Source organism: Sinohyriopsis cumingii, chromosome 10 (genome assembly GCF_028554795.1).
Source record: "Sinohyriopsis cumingii isolate HCF-2022 chromosome 10, ASM2855479v2, whole genome shotgun sequence".
NCBI classification, from domain to species: Eukaryota; Metazoa; Mollusca; class Bivalvia; order Unionida; family Unionidae; genus Sinohyriopsis; species Sinohyriopsis cumingii.
In genome coordinates, this window is record NC_142970.1 from 30,663,309 (window position 1) to 30,685,465 (window position 22,157).

The 22,157-nt window shown below is 32.9% G+C and overlaps 2 protein-coding genes across 3 annotated transcripts in view; one reads left to right on the forward strand and one right to left on the reverse strand.

Moving 5' to 3' along the window:
- Positions 1-12,783, forward strand: part of LOC149789832 (fatty-acid amide hydrolase 2-like) — a 31,760-nt gene extending 18,977 nt beyond the window's left edge. For both annotated transcript variants that reach the window (XM_089971828.1, XM_089971829.1), the window contains exon 8: positions 1,356-12,783. In XM_089971828.1, coding sequence (XP_089827954.1) covers positions 1,356-1,940 — 585 coding nt within the window. In that variant the 3' untranslated portion in view covers positions 1,941-12,783. The remainder of the gene's footprint in view (positions 1-1,355) is intronic.
- LOC149789831 (uncharacterized) overlaps positions 1-20,805 on the reverse strand; it is a 66,907-nt gene extending 46,102 nt beyond the window's left edge. Inside the window, exon 1 of the mRNA XM_089971831.1 lies at positions 20,651-20,805. The gene's annotated coding sequence lies outside the window, so the exon portion shown is untranslated. The remainder of the gene's footprint in view (positions 1-20,650) is intronic.
- Between the last annotated feature and the right edge of the window lie 1,352 nt (positions 20,806-22,157).

Consider the following 22,157-nt stretch of genomic DNA (forward strand, 5'->3'; position numbering starts at 1 on the left):
AGCTTCAATTTTTAAATTGAATCCATGCTAATTATATTGCTAAACAGTTAAAACCTGGATATTTTGAGCTCAATGGATAGTATCTGCAACAAAATAGAAATTAGATTTGAATCAAAAAGTTATATCAGATGTTATTGACACAGAGTTATTGTTGTACAAGTTTCTCAGTCAAAATAGACTACTCTTTATGAATGGTATTAGTTTTAAATTCAATCTAATATTCATGAAATTGAAGTTAAATCATTGAACACTATTTAATAGTTAATAACATAACACAATGCCATGTGTTTAGATGATATATGATGTTATGTATATTTGATTTAATTTATATTTTATTTAATTTAATTGATTGTAAGTTTTAAAATATTTTATTTTTTAATTTCAGTATATGTCAAAACAATGTAATTTCATTTACTAGAAATTTGATATTTTTCAGAAATTAGTTTGACCTAAGAGTTATTTGTAAACACCAAACTTTGTATCTTATGCTGACCTGGTTCCTGGCCTTGATTGAGGGTCAAGTAAACAACTTCTTTTTTTAGTTCAATCTTAATGTAAGAATGATAATTGTGGAATCGAGGCTGTACTGGTTTGCATGCCATTAGACTTGTTGATTCCTTCAAAGCCTTTCTAGAATGTGATCACATGATCCTCATCTGGGAATCTGTTTTACATCTCAAGTTACTGTATAACCTTTGTTTATAGAGATATTTCTCAGTTGGGCTTCAAAACACTGGGATGTAAAGATGTTCATTTTGTTGTGACATTTTGGAGTTATAATTTTTATTCAAATTATTTGGATTCTAAAAGATTAATTCTTTTTCTTGGAAATATTTGAGTGCTCATACAGAATTCTAGACCAAAGACATTTATTTAAATTTTATTCAGAAATTCAAACACCAGAATATTCTTGACTGTGAATCAAAAAAGAACTGTAGACAACAGTATAATACTGACTACAGTATATGACATCACCTTCCATTTTGGATTTTTCGTCGGGACTCGAACTTAAATTTCATTAGAACATTTCATTACTAAGACTTCTAAAATTTAATTCATGGATTATTCTTGGATTATTTTTGGATTCTATTCTTAAAACCGTAAGTTCTTATTTTTTCATTTTTACAGTGTTTTTCCAAGGAAAGAAATTATTTGTTACTTTTTTCAAAAACTTGTTGTTTTCACTCTTTCTTTTGTTGTTGTTTATTAGAGCCTAAACACATGACAATGATGTGTGCTTATTGTGAATTTTCACAGTTTTTCAGTCCAGTTTCGGTAAATTGTAACATGTTATATTTTCTAGGATCCTATTATATTTCATAAAATTGATTGTCGTCTTCATTTATTTTTTCCAGGTGGTGACATACTTGGAGGAGACGTACAGAGTGAAGGTAGAGCATGTGTGTCTAAGTAAACTTAAGTACAGCCTTGAGATGTGGTCAGCTAAGATGAGTTCCAGTGATGGTACTAGTTTCTGTCAATATATGGCCAACTGTAACGGCCAGGTTAATCCATATCTTGAATTTTTTAAATGGATATTCAGATGTTCCAACCACACCTTGCCAGCTATAGGACTAGGAATGGTGGAAAAGTTGGACTTTCTTTTGGAAGGGTCAAATAGGAAAGCTTTGGACACCTTGAAGCGACTTGAGAAAGAGCTACAAGACATGTTAGGTGATAATGGAATACTTCTCTATCCGACCCATCCTAAACTAGCACCTTATCACAACCAGCCATTATTCTATCCATTAAACTTTGCTTATACTGGAATATTGAATGCTTTAGGGTTGCCAGTAACACAGGTACCATTAGGGCTAAGTAAAGAAGGACTGCCCCTTGGGATCCAGATAGTTACAGCTATGAATAAGGACCACCTATCCATTGCTGTTGCGAGGGCTCTAGAAGGGGCTTTTGGGGGTTGGGTAAATCCTGGAGCCTAAAGCCTCCCTAGTTACAAGTAAGAGAATTTTCTGCATATGTCTGAATTTTGTATTCAGTAGATCCTTTTTATATACAGTCCTAACTATTTATTTCGACATCACTTATGTTGACAAGCTGCCTATGTTGACAAAAATACAAAGTCTTGGGCCATGGTCTGTTGTTATTACAAAACTTGTCATGCAGATGTCAAGGTTGAGATAGAAAATACATGTATGTGTTGACAAAAGCCGTGGGTCTCAATTTGAACAAATTCTTGTTTTCTAAAAATTTACGTTGACTAATTGCCACTTCCGACCCATACTTTGTTCTACTATACAATTATTTGATTTCTTCCACCAGGCTATAATGTTGCTGTTGCATTTATGAATGGGAATTTGTTTTGTTCCTCCAAATTTGGCAGAGATTATGCACTCTTCATCAAAGCTGGCTACAATCTTAAATAAAAGCATTGCACCCTTCATTAAAGGAAGCCATCATCAGACTCAAATAAAAGCAATTGAATGTTGCATTTTTCCAAAGTTATCTGTCATTGGAACCACAGCATTTTGATTTTTTATGATACTGTGAAAATTTGTGACAACATGTAATAACCCCTATCTGTACTCATTTCCTAGGGTTTTGTTCACTTTTAATAGGCTCAATAGATTTCTGTTTCATGGGTTTATTAGTATAGTTCATTACAGTTTGAAACTTTAGTTTTCATTATTTTATAGTGGAACAAAGTGTTCTTAAATTATATTTACCCCACTTTTCTCCCACAAAGCCATGATGATCAGCTAAATTGAGATGACAAGTTCCCAGTATTATTCATGACCAGTTACCAGTGTTATGTATATCTGTTAACTTACCAATGTTATGTATATGTTATTTGTAACTCATGGTACATAATTTTGTCTAATTTTTGTAATTTTTATTAATGAAAAAAGTGCACGTGCATAGAGTCTGTTTTAAGGTATTAAAGAACATAAAATCGCATAGGATCTATAAATCGATGCTTGCGTACATTTTGACATTTGCTAATAATAAAATTATTATTTCATATGTTTATGAGATGCTGCCTTTTTCCCATTAAACAGATTGGTAAGGTGGTATCTTAGAAGAATTAAGTTAATAACTATTGGATGAGTTAGGTCACATGAACAGGTATTTTGAAATATGAAATTGAGTAGTAAGATAAGTCACATGAGGTATATTGCAATATATAATCATAATACACTCAAGAAGGTGTAATAATAAGAGAAAGTGCATGAAATCTCTATCGTCCGTTAATTTGGATGACACATTGAGTCATCTCTGTGATTAGAACTAATGTATACTTGCCCTTTTACGCAAAACTGGCACGTATTCAAATTAAAAAGAAACAATTTGAAAGTTTGGTGATAGAAATATTCACACTATTGTAGTTAAAATAATGTTGTATGGGACCAGTGTGACAGTTTTAATATAGCTATTTAACATCATCAGTTGAATTCTTTAAGCATGATGTTGTATTATTTGATGTTGTGTTAGGATCTTGATAAATATTTTCTTCAGTAATAGTTATTCCTTCTTAATTTTATTTTAATTATACAGTAATCAGTGATCTCATTATCTACAACTGCCTAATTAGTTCCATTTAAAATAATAATATTGATTAAATTATCATTTTGCTCATGATGAATGTCAATTTTTAAAAATAAGTTTCCCTTTTTGACCTGTTAGAAAGTTTTGTTATTATTTTGTTATATTAGATTAAAGTGTGCAATGTCTGTAACTGTCAGGATTCAGTAATAATTACCTTTACATACTTTATCCACTATTAATCAGGAACATACTACACTATTCAAGAATAATATTTATATACACTATTCAAGAGTAATATTTATATATCTATTTTACATTGATATTGTTATGTATATGTCTGTTGTATTGATTATTTTTTTCTGTGATTAAATGTTATGTATAATTGTGTTTTGGACTTGACCTTGTCTAAAATCAAGTTCACTGTGCACACTGGTGTATTTTTATTTTTGTAAACGAATAATACATGTTTAATATTTCTCTGTGAGAGTGGGTTGAATGTTGTGATCATTATCAATAGAGATAAACTTGTTTATTTGGATTATGGAACTTGGTATTTGTCCATGATAAACTGGGTCTGCCTGATGTTTACAACATTCTTTATTATAATTTTAATAACCAATTTTATCTTGTTAACAACTTGTAATGTTCTAGAATGGAAAATTCCATTAAAGGTCACCGGCCACCTATATTGTACAAATGTGTGATATTATTATAGTTATAAACAAAACACATTGGTTATATATGCACACCATAAAAATGTTTAATTAGACTTAAAACTCCACTTTATAAAATGAAAAAATTATTCGGCAATCTCCGTAAACAATTGGTAGTTTCTGCATCCCAAAACCAGATATGACATACATTTATCCCCTCTATTCAGCCTAGCCATTCATGTGCTTAATTTCCCCACGTAAATGTCTCTGTGATATAGCGTACGATCGTGCTTTTGTGCAGCAAATATGGTGCACTGTGTTGCAAACAGATGTAACCAAAAGAGTGATGATTGGGAAAAGCGTTCTTTCTTTTTCCAAAAACCCATGTTTACCAGAAAAAAGTGTATTTAATCTGTGGGATCGAATAGGAGAGGGATGGGAAAGTTGTATCATTTATGCCGGATTATAGTGAATTTGGCCCAAAGACAATTTGGCCCAACTCGAAATACAGTTTGGCCAAACTTAACAATAGTTTGTACGTTCTTTTTCTTCAGCAAAGAAGTAGATGCTATGTAAGATAGGTTTTAGGGAAAAAAACTAAATTTAAACAAACTATTTTGATATTCTTTGAAAGAAAATAATCATACTTCGTAACATACTTATTTATGAGAGAAAACTGACTTATCTTGCTTGTTCTAATTAAAATATTTATATACATTTTTTATGCTAACAAATATATACGTATGCACAATGACATTCTCAATTTAAGTCATCCAGTCAAATTATCAATAATCATTTATAAAACAAAAATATGTAATAGATAATATTCTACATAATACATATACATTTTGCTAAAGGTAGTGTACATGAGATATTATAACAAATATACTTAATTTTAAGCTTCACGCTGTAACACAGCTGCATACAGTACATACTAGATTACACATGAGAGAGACACAGAGAGAGCGAGAATAATGTTGAGCATTTTGTCAGTATTGCTGCAATATGAAGCTCTTTCCAGTTAATTTTATTGTTTGTTTTTATTTTTCAATTTGTCAAGATGTTTCTTCGTGTAAATTGAAAGCTTGTCATTACTTGTCAATATCGTCAATCATATTTGCTCCATTATTCTGTACAAATTAGAAAGGAAATAATTTTGTGTTTAATTTGTGCCCCCCCCCCCCCACACAAACATTCACGGTACAAAATAAATTGATAAACATACACTTGTTTGAAAATAAAATGAAAGAAATTAACCTTGCATTTTTATCATATATTCCTTTTTTTCATCATGCGGAAATTATTTTTTAAAACTTTATAGCCACGAACTCTGCATATGTAGCGGATGCCGGCTTGCATATCGCTTACGTCAAAAAACAAAATCGCAAATGAGACGAAAGTATCACCCGATTGCTTGAAGGCACCTGCCATTTACGCATAATAAGTTACTTATTGCAAACTGACCCAGATTGTATTGTATCAAGGTTAACTATAAGTCGTATCTTGCAAATAAAAAAAAATCATTATGTTAAAATACGTTCAGTGCGAGTGCAAATGATAATCATTTTGCTAGCATGGGTTACAAAAGTATTATTAAAGCAAGTTATTATTGTGTATAATATTTGCCCTGCAAACATCAATTATGATTACATATGGCAAACAAATAGAAGCCCGGGTGATAAACACAACTGGCATGGAGCAATAAACTCATTGTTTAAACTTACTGACAGGATATCAAATACATAGGTTATTTTATTACACTGCAAACCAACCCCATAAACTTGACTTTGGTATCTTTTTAGTGTGCCGATTTTTTCTTCTGAAGTTGGCTGACAAAAGGAAGTCAAGTTTGGTTCCTTTGGATTCTTTAAGTGTGCTGATTTCTTTTATCTGTATTTTTTATAAAGTCTGTCGACACAGGGAAGCCAGCATTGATTCTTTTTACCTTTATTTACTGGAATTTTCAAGATAAATTGAAACAATGGAACAGTTTTGAAAGCGACACAATCTAGTGCATCATGCACGCATACCGATATAAGGCTGAACAGTAAATTAGTTTTCATTAGTTTCATCTAAAATATTCCCTATCCATAGTTTATAGTGTTTTATTTTTTGACAACAAGGAGCATTTGTAGGGATAAATGTACGTCATTTCTGATTGCGTCCTCTATAGGTGGGAAATCGTAACTAAGGGGAAGTAACAGCGTTGTATACTTTTTCGAATAATTAAATTATTATTTCTTCTTTACACTTGATAATTTTTTATTTTTTTGTGTGCAAGTATAACTATTTTTAATTATGTAATGCAAATCTGATATAAATAGGAAAATGTTGGAGTATGGCCGGTGACCTTTAAGTGACTGATTATTCCCAGAAAATGGTGTTTGCGACCTAGGTCAAGTAGGGGTTTATAATCTTGTTTACCTGAAAAATTGATTAGTCTTGCTTTAACAACTTTTACAGGATCATTCTTGTTGTGTTCAGTATTTGATTTGGGTGGAATTATTTATTCAGATTATTCTATGGAATTACAAAGTGCTCAATAATATTCTTGGACAGAAACATTAGTTTGGAATTATAGTAAATTCAGACAAGGACATCTTGGATTATATTATTGTAATTAATTGGAAGACAGTTAGCACATCATTACACTTCAGGCCACTAATACATTAGTACATCTAAGACTACAGGCTTATCAACACCTTCAGTACTTTATCTTATTTCAGACACCAGGAATTTAATTAGAATTTTATTCATTAGGACTGGTGGTATAACTTTTTGACTGTTAGTGATTTAATTCACAATACTGTAGGGGCCCCGAGTGGTCTAAAGCACTCTCCGTTACAGATCATTGCCATCTCACATCTGTCTGCGTGGGTTCAAGTCTCGGATTCAGCCAATGTGGGTATGTGGCAAAATTTGCCAGTAGCTTTTCATGGGTCGGTGATTTTTTCCGGGGTTCTTTTTCCACCATCAATACTGGCAGCCATGTATAGTCTATCATGTGCTGAAAAATGGCATTAAACCCTACAATAACAACAACAATACAATACTGTAAGTTCTTTTTTAAATTTTCACTTTGTTTTTTTTTTGGGAAATACATTATTTGTTGACTTTTACAAAACTGGTTGGTTTTCGCTCTTTACTGTTACTTAGTTTCAGACCATTAAATAATAATATTAATTTGTATTTTTTGTTGCTTTGTTTAATGACTCTGTGTTATGTAAAAAAAATTATTTAGTACTTGACTTTGTCCAAAGTCAAGGTCATGGGGTACCTGACCAGAAGCGTATTTTGTAAATAACATAAAACATTGGTAATGTTTGTCTTTAAGTATGGACTAAATATTCAGATCATTAATAATGTAAACATATTTACCTGAATTTGAGTTAAAAGGTACATCATGATTCTGACCATATAATCTTTTATGATGGAAAATTCCATTCAGTGACAGTATTTTCAGAAAATGGTAATTGTGACTGAGGTCAAGTAGAGAAGTATAGAATCTTGTTTACTTGAAAAAGTACAAATTCTTGCCTTAAGATATTAAGCAGAATCATTGTTATTGTTTTGTTCAGTTTTTTCACTTGGGTAGATTTATTTTTTCAGATTATTATTCACTGGAATTACAAAGTGCTCAGTAATATTCTTTGACTGGAACATTAATTTTGAATTATAATGAATTCAGGCAAGAACATTTTGGATTTTATTATTGTGTTATATCAAAAGACATAGTACCTCATCACACTACAAGCCATCGACAAATTAGCACATTCGAGACTAGAGGTACATCAGCACATTCAGTAATGGAACTTATAGAACTTTCAGGACTATTTGGAATTAATTCACAGTACTGTAAGATTTTTTAAAATTTTCACTTTTTGGTTTTTGCTCTTTTCTGTTACTTAGTTTAAACCAGAGAGTTGTAATAATGTATTCTTTTCCTGCATTTATACTAATATATTTCATTATTTCGTGCAAAAAGCATGATATTTTGACAAGTGCCAGGAAAAAGACATTTGTTTCTAAACCTAAATTGCTCCAGAATTGAAGCTTAGAAGATTAAACTCTTGAGCACACCATCCACACCACCCTTTTCAAAACTTCAACTCGCTTGCAACCATATTCATAGTCTGATAATATATTAGAGATTTAAGAATTTGGTAGACTGATGATTACCTGCTGTGTTGGAATAAATTTATTTTCGACATTTTGTGACCAGAAAGCAAGTTCAATTCAGCCAATGCATCACACCAGTTTTTTTAAATTGTTGGTGAGGTGTAGGGAATGAACTTTGTGGAGACATGAATGGCAATGAGTTAAATTTTTAATGAAAAAAATACATGCCTGAAAGGTAGTGCAGATTCCTTCCTTTTTTTTTTTTTTTAGTGCTTGTTGTTCTTGTAGCAAATATAACTTCTGTATGCATGACATGATTAGAAATCATGTATTTTCATGTGAAAACATAAGGATATATGTTTCATATGTGAAAATAAGGAATTAGATTATTATATCTTGCTTAATTATATTATAAACCAACTATATTGCTAGCTACCATGACAACTAAATTAAATGCAAATAAAAGCCATGCTAAAAAAATGTATGTATCTTAATCCTAACAAACACAATCGTAAATTCAGGTAACATCACTATTTGGTCCCTAAAATAAAATATTTAAGATCATTACTGCCAGTAATGACTAATTTACAAGTTTTCGTTTATTTTGGAATTGACTAAAAAGGGTTTAAATTTTACATACATTTTTCTGTGGCTGCAAAGACTAGTAGACACATCAACTTATCATGTGATAAAAAATATATTTTTCAAATTCTGTTCAACCCCTCCACCACCCATACATTGGCTGATATTACAGTGAGATTGTGACTGGCTCATATCAATGAATAATTTGTGACTGTTGTCAGCTTAAGACAAAAAGAAAATTCATTTGCATTATAGAAACTTAAAATTTGCCTGTCACTGCTAATTACAGATCATGGTTAATGTAAAATGTTGAAATTTACTTGCCCAGTTGTAATTTTACTAGCCTTGTGCTAGTCGACTACTGCCAATTTTAAAAAATGAATTACATGTATGTTAGTCCATCTCTTCTTGCATCTATATCCTAAAAACATGCATACTAGTATTGGTCATAACAATAGATTATTGTTATTGTGTAAAGAGAACGCTGAAATTCATTATCATGCAAATATTACATGTCATTATGTTATTTGTGCCATATGCACCTTTACACATCATTATGTTAATTGTATCATAAACACCTTTACACATCAGTATGCTAGCTGTGTCATAAACACCTTTACACATCAGTATGTTAGCTGTGTCATAAACACCTTTACACCAGTATGTTAGCTGTATCATAAACACCTTTACACATCAGTATGTTAGCTGTGTCATAAACACCTTTGCACATCAGTATGTTAGCTGTGTCATAAACACCTTTACACATCAGTATGCTAGCTGTATCATAAACATCTTTACACATCAGTATGCTAGCTGTATCATAAACATCTTTACACATCAGTATGCTAGCTGTATCATAAACATCTTTACACATCAGTATGCTAGTTATATCATGTACATGAATGTTAAATCATTTAAAAAGGTATAATTTGTGGCTGGATATTTTTGGCTTAAAAAAAGACATCTGCCCAAAATTATAAATCTAGTCTTCTTCAGGCCAGTATATAATTCACCTATGTTCTATAATGTGGAATGCAAAAGCCCCAAAATAGTGCATTTTTCAATATTGTCATATATTTGATAATGTCGTTTTCCACCACTTCTTTCAGATTCTGTTCAATTGATAAACTTAAAACACTGAAATTGTTTATTGTCCTACCTATTTATGAGATGCATGATACATGATATTTATAATGAAATGGCATTCTTTTTAGTAGATTAGCTAGTCAGGAGTGATTTTACAAACAACTATTTTCTTTATGAACTTACTTTACCATATACTGTATAGTACGTTATTTAATGGTTAAAATGTACATAATGTAAACAGTGATTTATAGAATTTGTAAAAATTGCAATAGTTAGAATGGGAGTTAATGAAATGTCTACATAAGTGGACATTACTTTGCTTCATGTAGGATACATGACAGGAGTTGTCCACCCCAGTCTCCTACTTGTGTAAAGAGTCCTAATGAATGGTCCACTATTCTCAATTTATATACTGATTTTGCTAAACTTTGTTTCCAGGGTCACATAAAAAAATCTTAAGTATCACAAGGCACCTCTCCCTCAAATTATTTGATGTGTAGCAAGTTTGGTTGACATATCTTGAGTATTTTGAGAGTTATTTTTTGGAAAAGACAATAGGTAGTTGTAGAGACATACATGAAGAGCAATATCCCCCCATAATACATACTTGGGGTAAATGATGCAATTGTTTCACAGAGTCTGTATCTTACCGGCATCTATTTGCTTGCCAGTATACCAACATTCACAAACATTCACACAAAACCAGTTTGGCTTAAGTAGATGAGGCATTTGAAACAGTAACTACTCACATATCAGCATGTAAACTTTAGACCTGTAGTTGCATTATTCTAAAGTTTCACTTAAACTTGGTGTAGAAAATATGTGACTTTAAAAAAAAAAAAATAACATAACTTTAACATTGTTCACAAGAATGAAATCTGAAGTCAGTTGAAAGAGATGAGACATGCAACACAGGAACTCCATGTATATCATGACAAACTTTAGACTCATAGTCATATTATACCAAAGTTTAATTTCAGTGATGTGACTGATGTAGACAATATATGACTTATATTAATTTTGACAAAAAACTTTAACTTTGTTGACAACACTGTTGCCACCACAACTGCAACCCAAAAAGTGACTACCATATCTCAAAATGATGAAGCATATTTATCCTTTCAACAGTATATTTAAACTTGTTCAATTCTTATCCAAAATCTGGTTGCTTCTTGCCTTTAATCATGTTTTCTTTTAATATTGATGTCTATTTTGCATTTTTGTTTTGCTTGGATTGGTTTGGTTTAATTTTTAGTCAGAAAGTAGCTGCATCCTGCTTTGTGTTTTACTTATTATTAATCAGTCAACTAGCCTCCAAGCAGTGGAACTTGATTGATCTTTTTTTGTTGTTCTACAAGTGGATGACAAAATCAACCAATTTGTCTTGGCAAGGAAATTAATGACCAGGAAGTATTTAGATATGGTCTAAATATATAACAACACCGCATGAAATTACTTCTAACACATTTATGTGAACTACATTTATAAAGGGAAAGATTACAAGCTTGGGAATGTTTTGTAACTTTGAGAATATCATTCAGGAAGAAAGTTTTGAACTTATTCAGATGTGACAGGAAAGAATTGAAATGCCTGTGCATACATCACATTAATATTGGGAATTCCAAGTTTTCATTATTGTTGATTCATAGATTTGGATTGCAGTAAAGGGGAAAAATTACAGTAAGCATACAAATATTTTAATACAGTACATCCAGATTCATAATGTAATTTATATTTTGCAGTAGATAATTGTTTATAGAAAGAATGGAGATTTCAGCTGGAGAAAGTATATGTGACAGCAGACATATTTTAACCTCATGTAATGTACAATCTTGCAATCATTGAAATAATGCAATTAAGATACAACAGAGACCAGTAGCCATTTTTTGTGGTACTAAGATAATAATCAAACTTCATAAGTTCCTTTGTTTTTCAAAACCTCTCTCTTCCTTTTGCGTGTTGCATGATTAATAAACATTCCAAAATAGAAGAGCTCAAAAGTGTGCAAATGCTGTGCACCCAAAAACTGATGATTTGACAGTGGAATTGCTCCAGTGAGCATGGACTGTTTTATGTTTTGCAAGAGCATGTGATTGCACACACTTGTATGAAGAATTTGACTACGTTCAGATTACATGTGAGATGTATATTAGATTGACTTTAGCAAGTCATCAGAACAAAATATGTAATGGGTAATATTCTTGGAACTATTTTGTTATAGTCTTAAAAATGATTACATGTACACCATGATGGTCATCATGTGGATAATGTCCAAAATTGGATAGTAAATGACCAGATAGCAGTCATTTACTTGGCAGCAATGGTACAGAGTGGATAATAAGGAAGACAGTTTTTAAGTGTATACTAATATGTATTTGTATATATTTGTACTTGATGTATTGGTTGTGAAAGCTTAAAAGTGACTTCTTGTGTACATGTATGCCTTCATATTAATAAATGGCTTAGCATTTAACTAAATATGTGCTACTGAGTTACTACTTCTACTGTTACTACACCTTTATTATAACTGTTATTATTATTGTTGTTGTTATTATTATTATTATTACTGTTAGTAATAGTACTAGTGCTGTTATTATTTCATGTGATACATCCGGGAGACAAAATTCTTTATTAAGAACAAAACAAAAATTAACATCTGCATTAAATATGTTCTTAGTCCCATTGGCAATTAAAAATTGGCATAGTATATTTGTTTTTATTATACATTCATGGTGCTTATTTAAATGTGCATGCATACATTTATTCTCTGCATTTTGTATTCTGATGGTCTGACAAAAAGTACTGAAGCAATTTTCATAATAAAGCCTACCATAGAATCTACCAGTATATATTTATTAGTTGCAGAAAAAACATTCGTTTGTTGGTCCTTTCAGTTCCTTTTTTTCTTTGTTTCTTTCTTTGTTTCTTTCTTTCTTTCTTTTTACTTAAGTGTATCCTACCACCATAATCAATGAAAGTACCAGTTGCTGTCATCCATGTCAAGCTGGGTGTCCATCATGAATTTCATTTCCACTTAGTCATTTTTAAAAGACTTTTAAAGAAGGCTGCACATGAAGAAAGTCGAAACTAATTACAATTTTCTCCTATTTCCATAAAACTATTATGGAAACACAGCCCTTGTTTGACTTGAAGACATTTTAGTATATCACAGATATAATTTTCAGCTTGATAACTTGGAAGCATTTTATGAATATAAACCGACTTGTTTTTATTGAAGAAGATATTCAAGTTCTATTTGCGTAACGTTTTCATGCATTAATTTTGACAAACTTCTGGGCTATGTCAGTTTCAAATAATGCTTGGTCGATGCTGTAGTCTTTGCAGTGTCGGAACAAATATTCTAAATGTTTGTCACTCCCCACCCCTCATATATTTTTGTCTCTGTATGTTTGAGCTTACAGTACCTAGTTATTGAACTCTAATGAAATTGTTGATTCATGATATTAGTGTCTGTGGTTTAAAATAAACAATCAAAGCCTTCATTAAATATGAATGATCCATGAAAGTACCTGAGATGACCAAAGTGTAAATCTTAACCATGAAATGACATACATATGGACAGACAGTCTTACATAGCAGACTACATGTATATGAACACAAATTACATACATGTGATTGGTGACAATACAAGGGACAGCTAAGTTATTTACATGTATTTAAGTTTCATCTGAAATACAGTAGTTATGTAGAATTGCTCTCAAAATATTGGATCTGTATATAATATTTATGAAGTAAAACTATGTTGAGAAAAGTTTTCATTCTTAAGTTCACAGCATATTTTTATTTACTTTAAAGTTGTTGTGTACACGTCTATCCAAACACCATATGTAATCGGAGATAGTCTGTTTTGTCTGTTAATCTGTACACGAAAGAAATTGGAGCTCGTTATGTGGGAGTTATGTTGATGTGATTTGTACACCTGCATTAAATTCGAACTCCTATTTGTCGTGACATGTATGCCATTCAGACGTTTTGATTGACAAGTTTTCCATTTGATTCGTTGGGTTTTTCTGTCAGATATTCCTTCCAGTGAAAGAGATTCTAACTCAAGTTAATTATACTTATAGAGTCATGCTCATGAGATAACTCCAGTTTGTGACCTTGGTGATAATCTACTGTACCTGTACCCATTATATCGACCAGATAAATATGGCACGAAAATGCACACGTTCCAAGTCCTTGTAGGAGTGAAAAGAAGATTAGATATTACCTTAAATCAATCATTCAATAAACTATAACATGTTGAAAATCCATAAGCGTTTTATAAAACTGCCCATTTAAATCATACCCCTATCAATCGTCAGTCATAAGGCTTATATAAGGAACCAGGCAATTGTTGCCGTTACTCGCGGCATGGGTTTAATTCCTGTATTTTTTTTTAAAGAAAAGAGTATAACTTTCTAACCTGTTTGGTTATATTTGTGTCGTTATATATTGCAATGTTATAGTAACTAAAATGTTGGTACGTTTTAACATTGATCTTCAAAAGGACGAATGCGGGAGGTCGTGGGTTTGATCCCCGGCCGAGTCATACCAAAGACTTACAAAAATGGTACTTAAAACTGCCTCGCTTGGCGCTCAGCATTAAGAAGTTAGTGTTAGGACTGGTCGGCCTGGTGTCAGGATAATGTGACTGGTTGGGACATCATGCTACATGTCTGTGGCATGCTGCACCAGTGCTAGACATCACTATAAACTGCCACATTGCAGACATCGTAGCGATATGACTGCAAAATTGTTAAAGCTACATTAAAAATCCAAATCACATCACAACACATCAAAAGGACGAGAGCCAAGAACTACACCCTTCTCGTGGAGATGCTGACCATAACGGCGTAGTAACTATCGAGTTTCATGAATTTCCACCGGGCGATTTAAGAGGAAATTTAGCAATGGACAGACGGTTAGGTTTGGGTTTTGTGGTACATGCTACACGAAAATTAATATTTTATATCTGCCGAGGCAAGTAAAGCGGCCTGCTCACGGACATTCCAGCCGAATCGATCTTATGCCCTTCAGGTCGCGAATCCGATACTCTAACCACTCAGCCACGGCGGTTGCCACGGAAAAATGGACATTCGGTGGGTATCATGTGGGGATTAATACATACATACATACATACATACATACATACATACATACATACATACAGACAAGGGCCCAATCGGGGGGGGGGGCTCTATATGGCCCTGGCTTGAACGCATAAGGAGTCTCGTTATATATATATATATATATATATATATATATATATATATATATATATATATATATATATATATATATATATACTTAGTTGTGTACTAAGTTGACTTTTAAATCTTTGTATAGTAAATTATATGGACTTGTTTTGGTATTCGATTCATTTTCCAAATTTCAATACAACCAGGGCCTAACGGCCTCAAACTCGAGAAGTGACCGGTTCTCTCACAACCACTGAAGGGGCCTGTACATATATACATACATACATACATACATACATACATACATACATACAGTAGCCCTGTGAAAGACCGTTCACTCCTTTCCTTATATCACGGGTTGACAAACTGTTTCTTTTTTTTCTGCGACCTTAAATTGACCACCAACAGGACCTACCGACCCTAAGGCATATGATTTGTTTTTTAAAAAAAATTAAAACGACATTTCGTGACCATACTGACGTCCTCCAATTTTCGCTAGCCAAGGTTCCGATATGATAACCCTATCTACATAAATTTATCTATCATACTGAGACTTAGCTAGCGATTTGGGTAGCTACCTGAGGTTATGAACTGCTACCTTACATGGTAACCATTTATTGCTCATAGATTGGATTGTGCACAAACAAGTTTCGCGTTGTATTTACGTAAAGTATGCAGTATATATTTTATTGCCAATACTTTAAGGTTTCACGTACGCATTTATTAAAAAGTTGCAAAAGATATATTTGCCGATAACTTACATCACTCGCTATTGTTGTTTTTTTTTAAATCTCCATTCTCCCCTTGAATTCCAAAAGATCATATTATGAATCTCACTTTGAAATTACTTGCGTCATTTGTAACGACGTTAGAATATATTTATGGTAAATTCCGGAAGCACTAATCAAGTGTATCTCGTGCTTATGTTCCTAATAGTCAAAAAAGTATGACATAAAAAATGTGCACAAGTTTTCTAAATGGTTTTTGTTTGAAACATTTTTCAATATGCAGACTGCAATTAATTTTACTAAAACTCATGCTTAGTCCATGATAGCGAAATCCATCAAAGCAAATTTTATTAACATTATCGTCGATACAAGCTTAAAAGAGGACTCCAAATGCAAGCTGCACAGACCTAGATCTGTCGTCAAATATTGAACTGGCAGGTCCGTTTGCTATCCAGGACTAAAAAGATCCTTCCTATGTTTCATAGACCTGATTATTATATGTTCAGCCCCACTTTAATTATTGTAATATGGCATGGAGAAACTGTTACCACGTTTGTTCTCAATAATAAACTGTCCAGACACCAGAGACGAGCACATAAGAATATGCAAGGGGAAAAATATTGAGATTCCATGTATGAATGGACCAAGAAAAATTCCTCCGGCAAAGAAAAGATATTTATGTTTTTAAAAAGGCTTCAACTTGTGTACAAAATTCAAGTCACAAGTATCCTCAGTACTTCCTATGGCAAACAACAAGCAAATTCAAATATCCAAATTCAACCTTTTTAACGGTCTTCGTCAAGTAATAATTCTAAAATTCCAGCACCATAGAAATATTTATGTAAGGTCTTCGTCAAGTGCAATTCTAAAATTCCCAAACAACTAAAATATTTATTTGAGATCTTTGTCAAGTAATGATTCTAAAATTCAAAACGTACATAATATTTATTTAATCTAGGTGCAACCTACCTAGGCCCGTTATTCTGAAATAGTTCAACCAAAGATATAAACGAAACACCCCTAATTACATGCTTTTTATTAAAGACTAAAAATGGCTGCATGACACGTCTGTCTGATAAACAAGTACATCCTTTCATGCATCCAGCGTCTTCCTTTTCTATTCTCTTCATAAAATCGTACCGTTATCCTTTCTTTTAACCCTCTCTTTCAATTCTTTTTCTTAACCCTCTCCTTCAATTCATTTTTTTTAATAATGAAAATGTATATAACAGATTCACTGCATTGTTTAACGTTTACTTCAGAATTAATGTATGTGATAGAAGGCCACAAGCGAGGTTAGTTTTGTAAACAAATGGTTTACTCTCTGAAAATAAAGACGTTATAAATAGTCTAAGTAATTAATTAATTAATTTCAGAATTCACAATTACTTCATTATTTTTAATTTGGAGGAAAAAAATCCATAAATGGTCATGTCTTTGTCGTTCGTATGGAAAAAAAAATCAAGAAAAGGGCGAACGACCGGTATCAAGAACTGAATGCTCCAGTACTAGTCAAATGGATTTAAGTATAACTAGGATCTATTCAGGATGTTCCATAACGTACATGGCACAATCGTCACTTGTGAAAAAAAGGGAAATATATCAATGAGAATCTGGAATTATATTCTTTTGCCAACATGATGTTTCCGTCAAAAGGCATACCTAATTTTGTTATCTTTCTAAAAACAAAAACCTACGCCATTGATTTTCGAATGGAAGAACTTTTTCCGACCTGGTTCCAAACAACACACAAGTTCGCTGTATTGTCAATATATGTATTAAAAAAATGAAGAATGTAATAGGAAGTGTGTATATTCACCCCATTCCCCAACTAAGAAACATGTACTACTCAATTATGTACATTAGATCATGTGATCTACGCCGTTTTTACCGTTATTCGTATTATATGTAAAATTAACATCAGCATTATTATATAATCTTCCATTTAAAATGTAAATGTTACAAGTCAATAAACATCAATCAAATAAATTCCAAGGTTATTATAAGTTACATTATTCGTAATATCATTTTAATTTTCAGTCCCCTTCCCTTTCATAAGCAGAACACAAATTGTTAACTATAATCTCGTATAAAATCATGATGATATTTGATTCTTGCATTGGAATCCCCTACCTGAAACAAACACCTGTTTATTAATATTTTATAATACTTTTATAACTTAGATGGGTTATTTTCTAATGGATACAAATTTTTCACTCCTATATCTGTATAAAAGAGTGCAGTAACCTTTTCTCCCTCGAATTATATAACTTTCCCTGTTTCGTTAAGAACTTAACACAACCCGAGAAAAAATGCTTAGATATGGTTTTCATTTTCCGTTTCACAAAATTCCTAGATCAAAGTTATTGCAATATTGGATTTTTGTTAAAAAGAATGTATGACTCTTATATTTGTATAGTCCTTCAGTAATCCAACTTAAAACTTTTAAAACAAAATTCTTATGTACATATTCTAAATCACTGCAGCCTTGGCCAATGTCCAAATCGTTTGACTCAGGGGTAAGCACGGAATTCCCCTCTGGTATGATCCGCCTTGATTCAACCAATGCACGTGGGAGTTAAGGTGCGTGATATATACTCCAAATATAGATATCAGTGATGATTATATCACTTTTTTCTGTTAAGTACACTAAACATTGCCCCCTTTGATCATTACCCAATACATTTTGACCAAATGACTCCAAACGAACACAGCAGAATGTATGCATTGTGATTAATTCTAACTGTTAATTGTTCTAGTGGTAGTTTATTAAATAATTTGTCCTAGTTGTCCCATAATGTGATATAATCCGAGTTTCATTTGACTCTTCCCACCCCATTTTCGATATATGGATATGTAATAATATTGGGGTGAAGGGACCCTACAGCCATATTCCTCTGACCCTTCCCAACCTGTTTTTGATATATGGATATTTAATAATGTCGGGGTGTAGGGACCCTACACCCAGGATTCTCTGACCCTTCCCACCCATTTTTGGTATTTTAATATTTATGTTGGGATATATGGATGACACATTGCAACATACACTCAACATAAATATAAAAATATCAAAAATGGTGTTTCAAGGGTCAGAGGGTTAAATATGATATAGACAGTGGTTAGAATGAGTGGGATATCAATTTTAAAAGGTGTCACTTCTTAAATAATTTGTCCTAGTTGTCCCATAATGTGATATAATCCGAGTTTCATTTGACTCTTCCCACCCCATTTTCGATATATGGATATTTAATAATGTTGGGGTGAAGGGACCCTACAGCCATATTCCTCTGACCCTTCCCAACCTGTTTTTGATATATGGATATTTAATAATGTCGGGGTGTAGGGACCCTACACCCAGGATTCTCTGACCCTTCCCACCCATTTTTGGTATTTTAATATTTATGTGGGGATATATGGATGACACATTGCAACATACACTCAACATAAATATAAAAATATCAAAAATGGTGTTTCAATGGTCAGAGGGTTAAATATGATATAGACAGTGGTTAGAATGAGTGGGATATCAATTTTAAAAGGTGTCACTTCTTCGTATGCAAATGTTTTAATGTAACATTTTCCATCCTTTGGCACCCCACAATTAATTTTAAAATGTAAACACACAGAAATATATATTATGTTTGCAATTAGATTTTTAAACAGTACAGTACTGTCATAAGCAAATTGGAAATAACGTTTACTTAGGCGAATTTTTCATTTGGTTTGAAAACTTGTACTAGTATTTCAACTCTCTTGATGGCATCGCCCCCCCCCCCTTTTTTTTCTGGCTATCACCCGGGGTGGACACCCACCTCGCCACCCCTCCCCCTTAGTAAGCCACTGTCCAGATCCACATCAACAGCAACCATTGGTTCTCAAGTAATAATCACAAGTTGAACCAACTCTTGCATGCATTAACTCTATTGAGTACACTAAATATTGCCCCCTCCCCCCCCCCCCCCCCAGGACCAATATGCGCCTTGGGTTCCAGTCATCCAATAATTTTTGATGGTTTTGGGTTGGACGAGCTTTCCATACTGTTTTATTTCTGCTACCCCCACCCCGTCAAACACATTTCTTAAATAAGCTCCAAGTAAGGAATTTCATATCAAATACGGTAAAGTGGTTTAGTACCGAAAAAAGTAATTTACTCATCATTTATATCTATAGTTGGAGGATATATTTAAAAGAAACGAAACATTTCGAAATTAATGAAAATGATACAATAGTGTTGAAATTTGGCTATTCAAAAAAATATCAGATATGTTTTGTATTGCCAACCAAATTAAGCACTGTCTTAACAAAAACCTTACTTTTCGACAGAAACTGACAGAACAACAACAAAATGCCTAACAACACCATCGTCATCACTTAATTAACAATAACAATGACTGAGTGAACCAGTGTCCCCCACCCCTTCACTAAATTTCTCTCTGGCCTAAAGGACGAACAGCTTTTAAAATATTTTCTGATTCTCTGAAAGATTTACTGGTCATCCGGATTTACTTTCCATAAACTTGTAACATTTTGAGTTTGCCACAAAGATCAGACAACAACAACAACAACAACATCACTAATAATAATAATAATAATAGTAATAATAATAATAATAATAATAATAATAATAATAATAAAAGTAATAAGTATTATAAAATTTGTAAGAACACTGAATCATATAGTCTACTGCTGTTTAAAACATTAAAGAAACATAATAAAATTTCCACTAGTTCAAAAGAAGGAAAATATAAATAGCTCTCTCTCTCTCTCATTTTCTTACCGTCAGAAACTTGGAACTTCCAAGTCAGTAAAATGGGTTGTTATGTACCACAAACCAATGTCACAGTGCCTGATGGAAGTTACGTTGGAAATTCCCACATGTGTATGGCTATGCGCATGCCCAGTGCCAGATATAATGTGGAACGCAATGCCTGTTGTATAACGATTAATTATCTCGACACTCTTTTTAGTAATCGCCTTTGTTCCCCGTATAGTGTCGATTATATGTCATACACACACTTTCTGATGTCCGTCTCTCTCGCATAAATTTAATTTCACCCAGAAGTCATTGATTGTGAGTTGCGCAAATTCCACACCCATATACTGACTCACACTCATGGTATTGTATTGTTGTTGATTTTAAGCCTGTTTCTTTTTTATTGCTTACGTATATATCAGTCTTTGTTGTTTGCACTGCTGATTGCACCTCACAAATCGCATAGACTCAGATCTGCCAGAGCATTAAGCGACGGCAAATCTGGGTTTGTGCAGTTTGCAGTTGAACTCGTAAGCTAATACGGTACGTATTTGTGTTACCATACTGAAGCTGCGTGTATTCAAATGTAGAAATATTTACCAATTTAAAAAAAAAATTTAAGTGTAGGTGTCTACTTAAGTTTATAGCTAGTATAAATTTAGACAGAGAAAAGCAACATCTTTCTTGATGACAAAATTAAGGGGCGGGGTGGGGAATGAACATTTATTTCAACAGGAATTCACCACCACCCCTACTTTTATATTTTACCCACAGAACTGTCATTCCCGCTGATGCTTCACGCACACTAGATCTCGCCTTTGGCGATATTAGTCCCAAGCAAGATTGCAATTAAACCTTATAACCCAAATTTTCAATGGCAGTGTGTTGTGTTTACAATTAATCATGAAAATGAAACAAGTAATTAGCAACTGGGTGGTTCAAGATATGGAAGCGGTTTCTTATGGACACAGTTAACAAAAGTAATTTTCCTACTGGCTGAAACAACATTATCAGGCATGTTGGAGGGTCAAGACTTGTACCTAATGTTTTCAAGCCTTATCTTAAATATCTTCTCAGTGATGAAACATCTGCAAAACATTTGCATATGAAATCTGTCTTCCGATCAAAACGCTCCGTTGGTCTAAGTGGTTAGAGCATCTGCCTCGGATGTGGAAGGTCGCGGGTTCGAACCCCGGCCTAGTCATGCCAAAGACTTACAAACAACGGTACTAGCAGCTGCCGCGCTCAGCATTAAAAAGATAGTGTTAGAATTGGTAGGCCTGGTGTCAGGATAATGTGACTGGGTGCTACATGTCTGCGGCATGATGCAAAGTGCTAGACATTTGTATTAACTGCCACACGACTGACTTCGTAGCCATATGACTGGAAAATTGTTAAAGCAACCTTAACAATCCAAATCACACACACACACACAAACACACACACACACACACACTTCATGTCCACATCGTAACTGAACAGACACTTTAAATAAACAGTACATTTCCATTCAGTTTATTGGTATAAAATC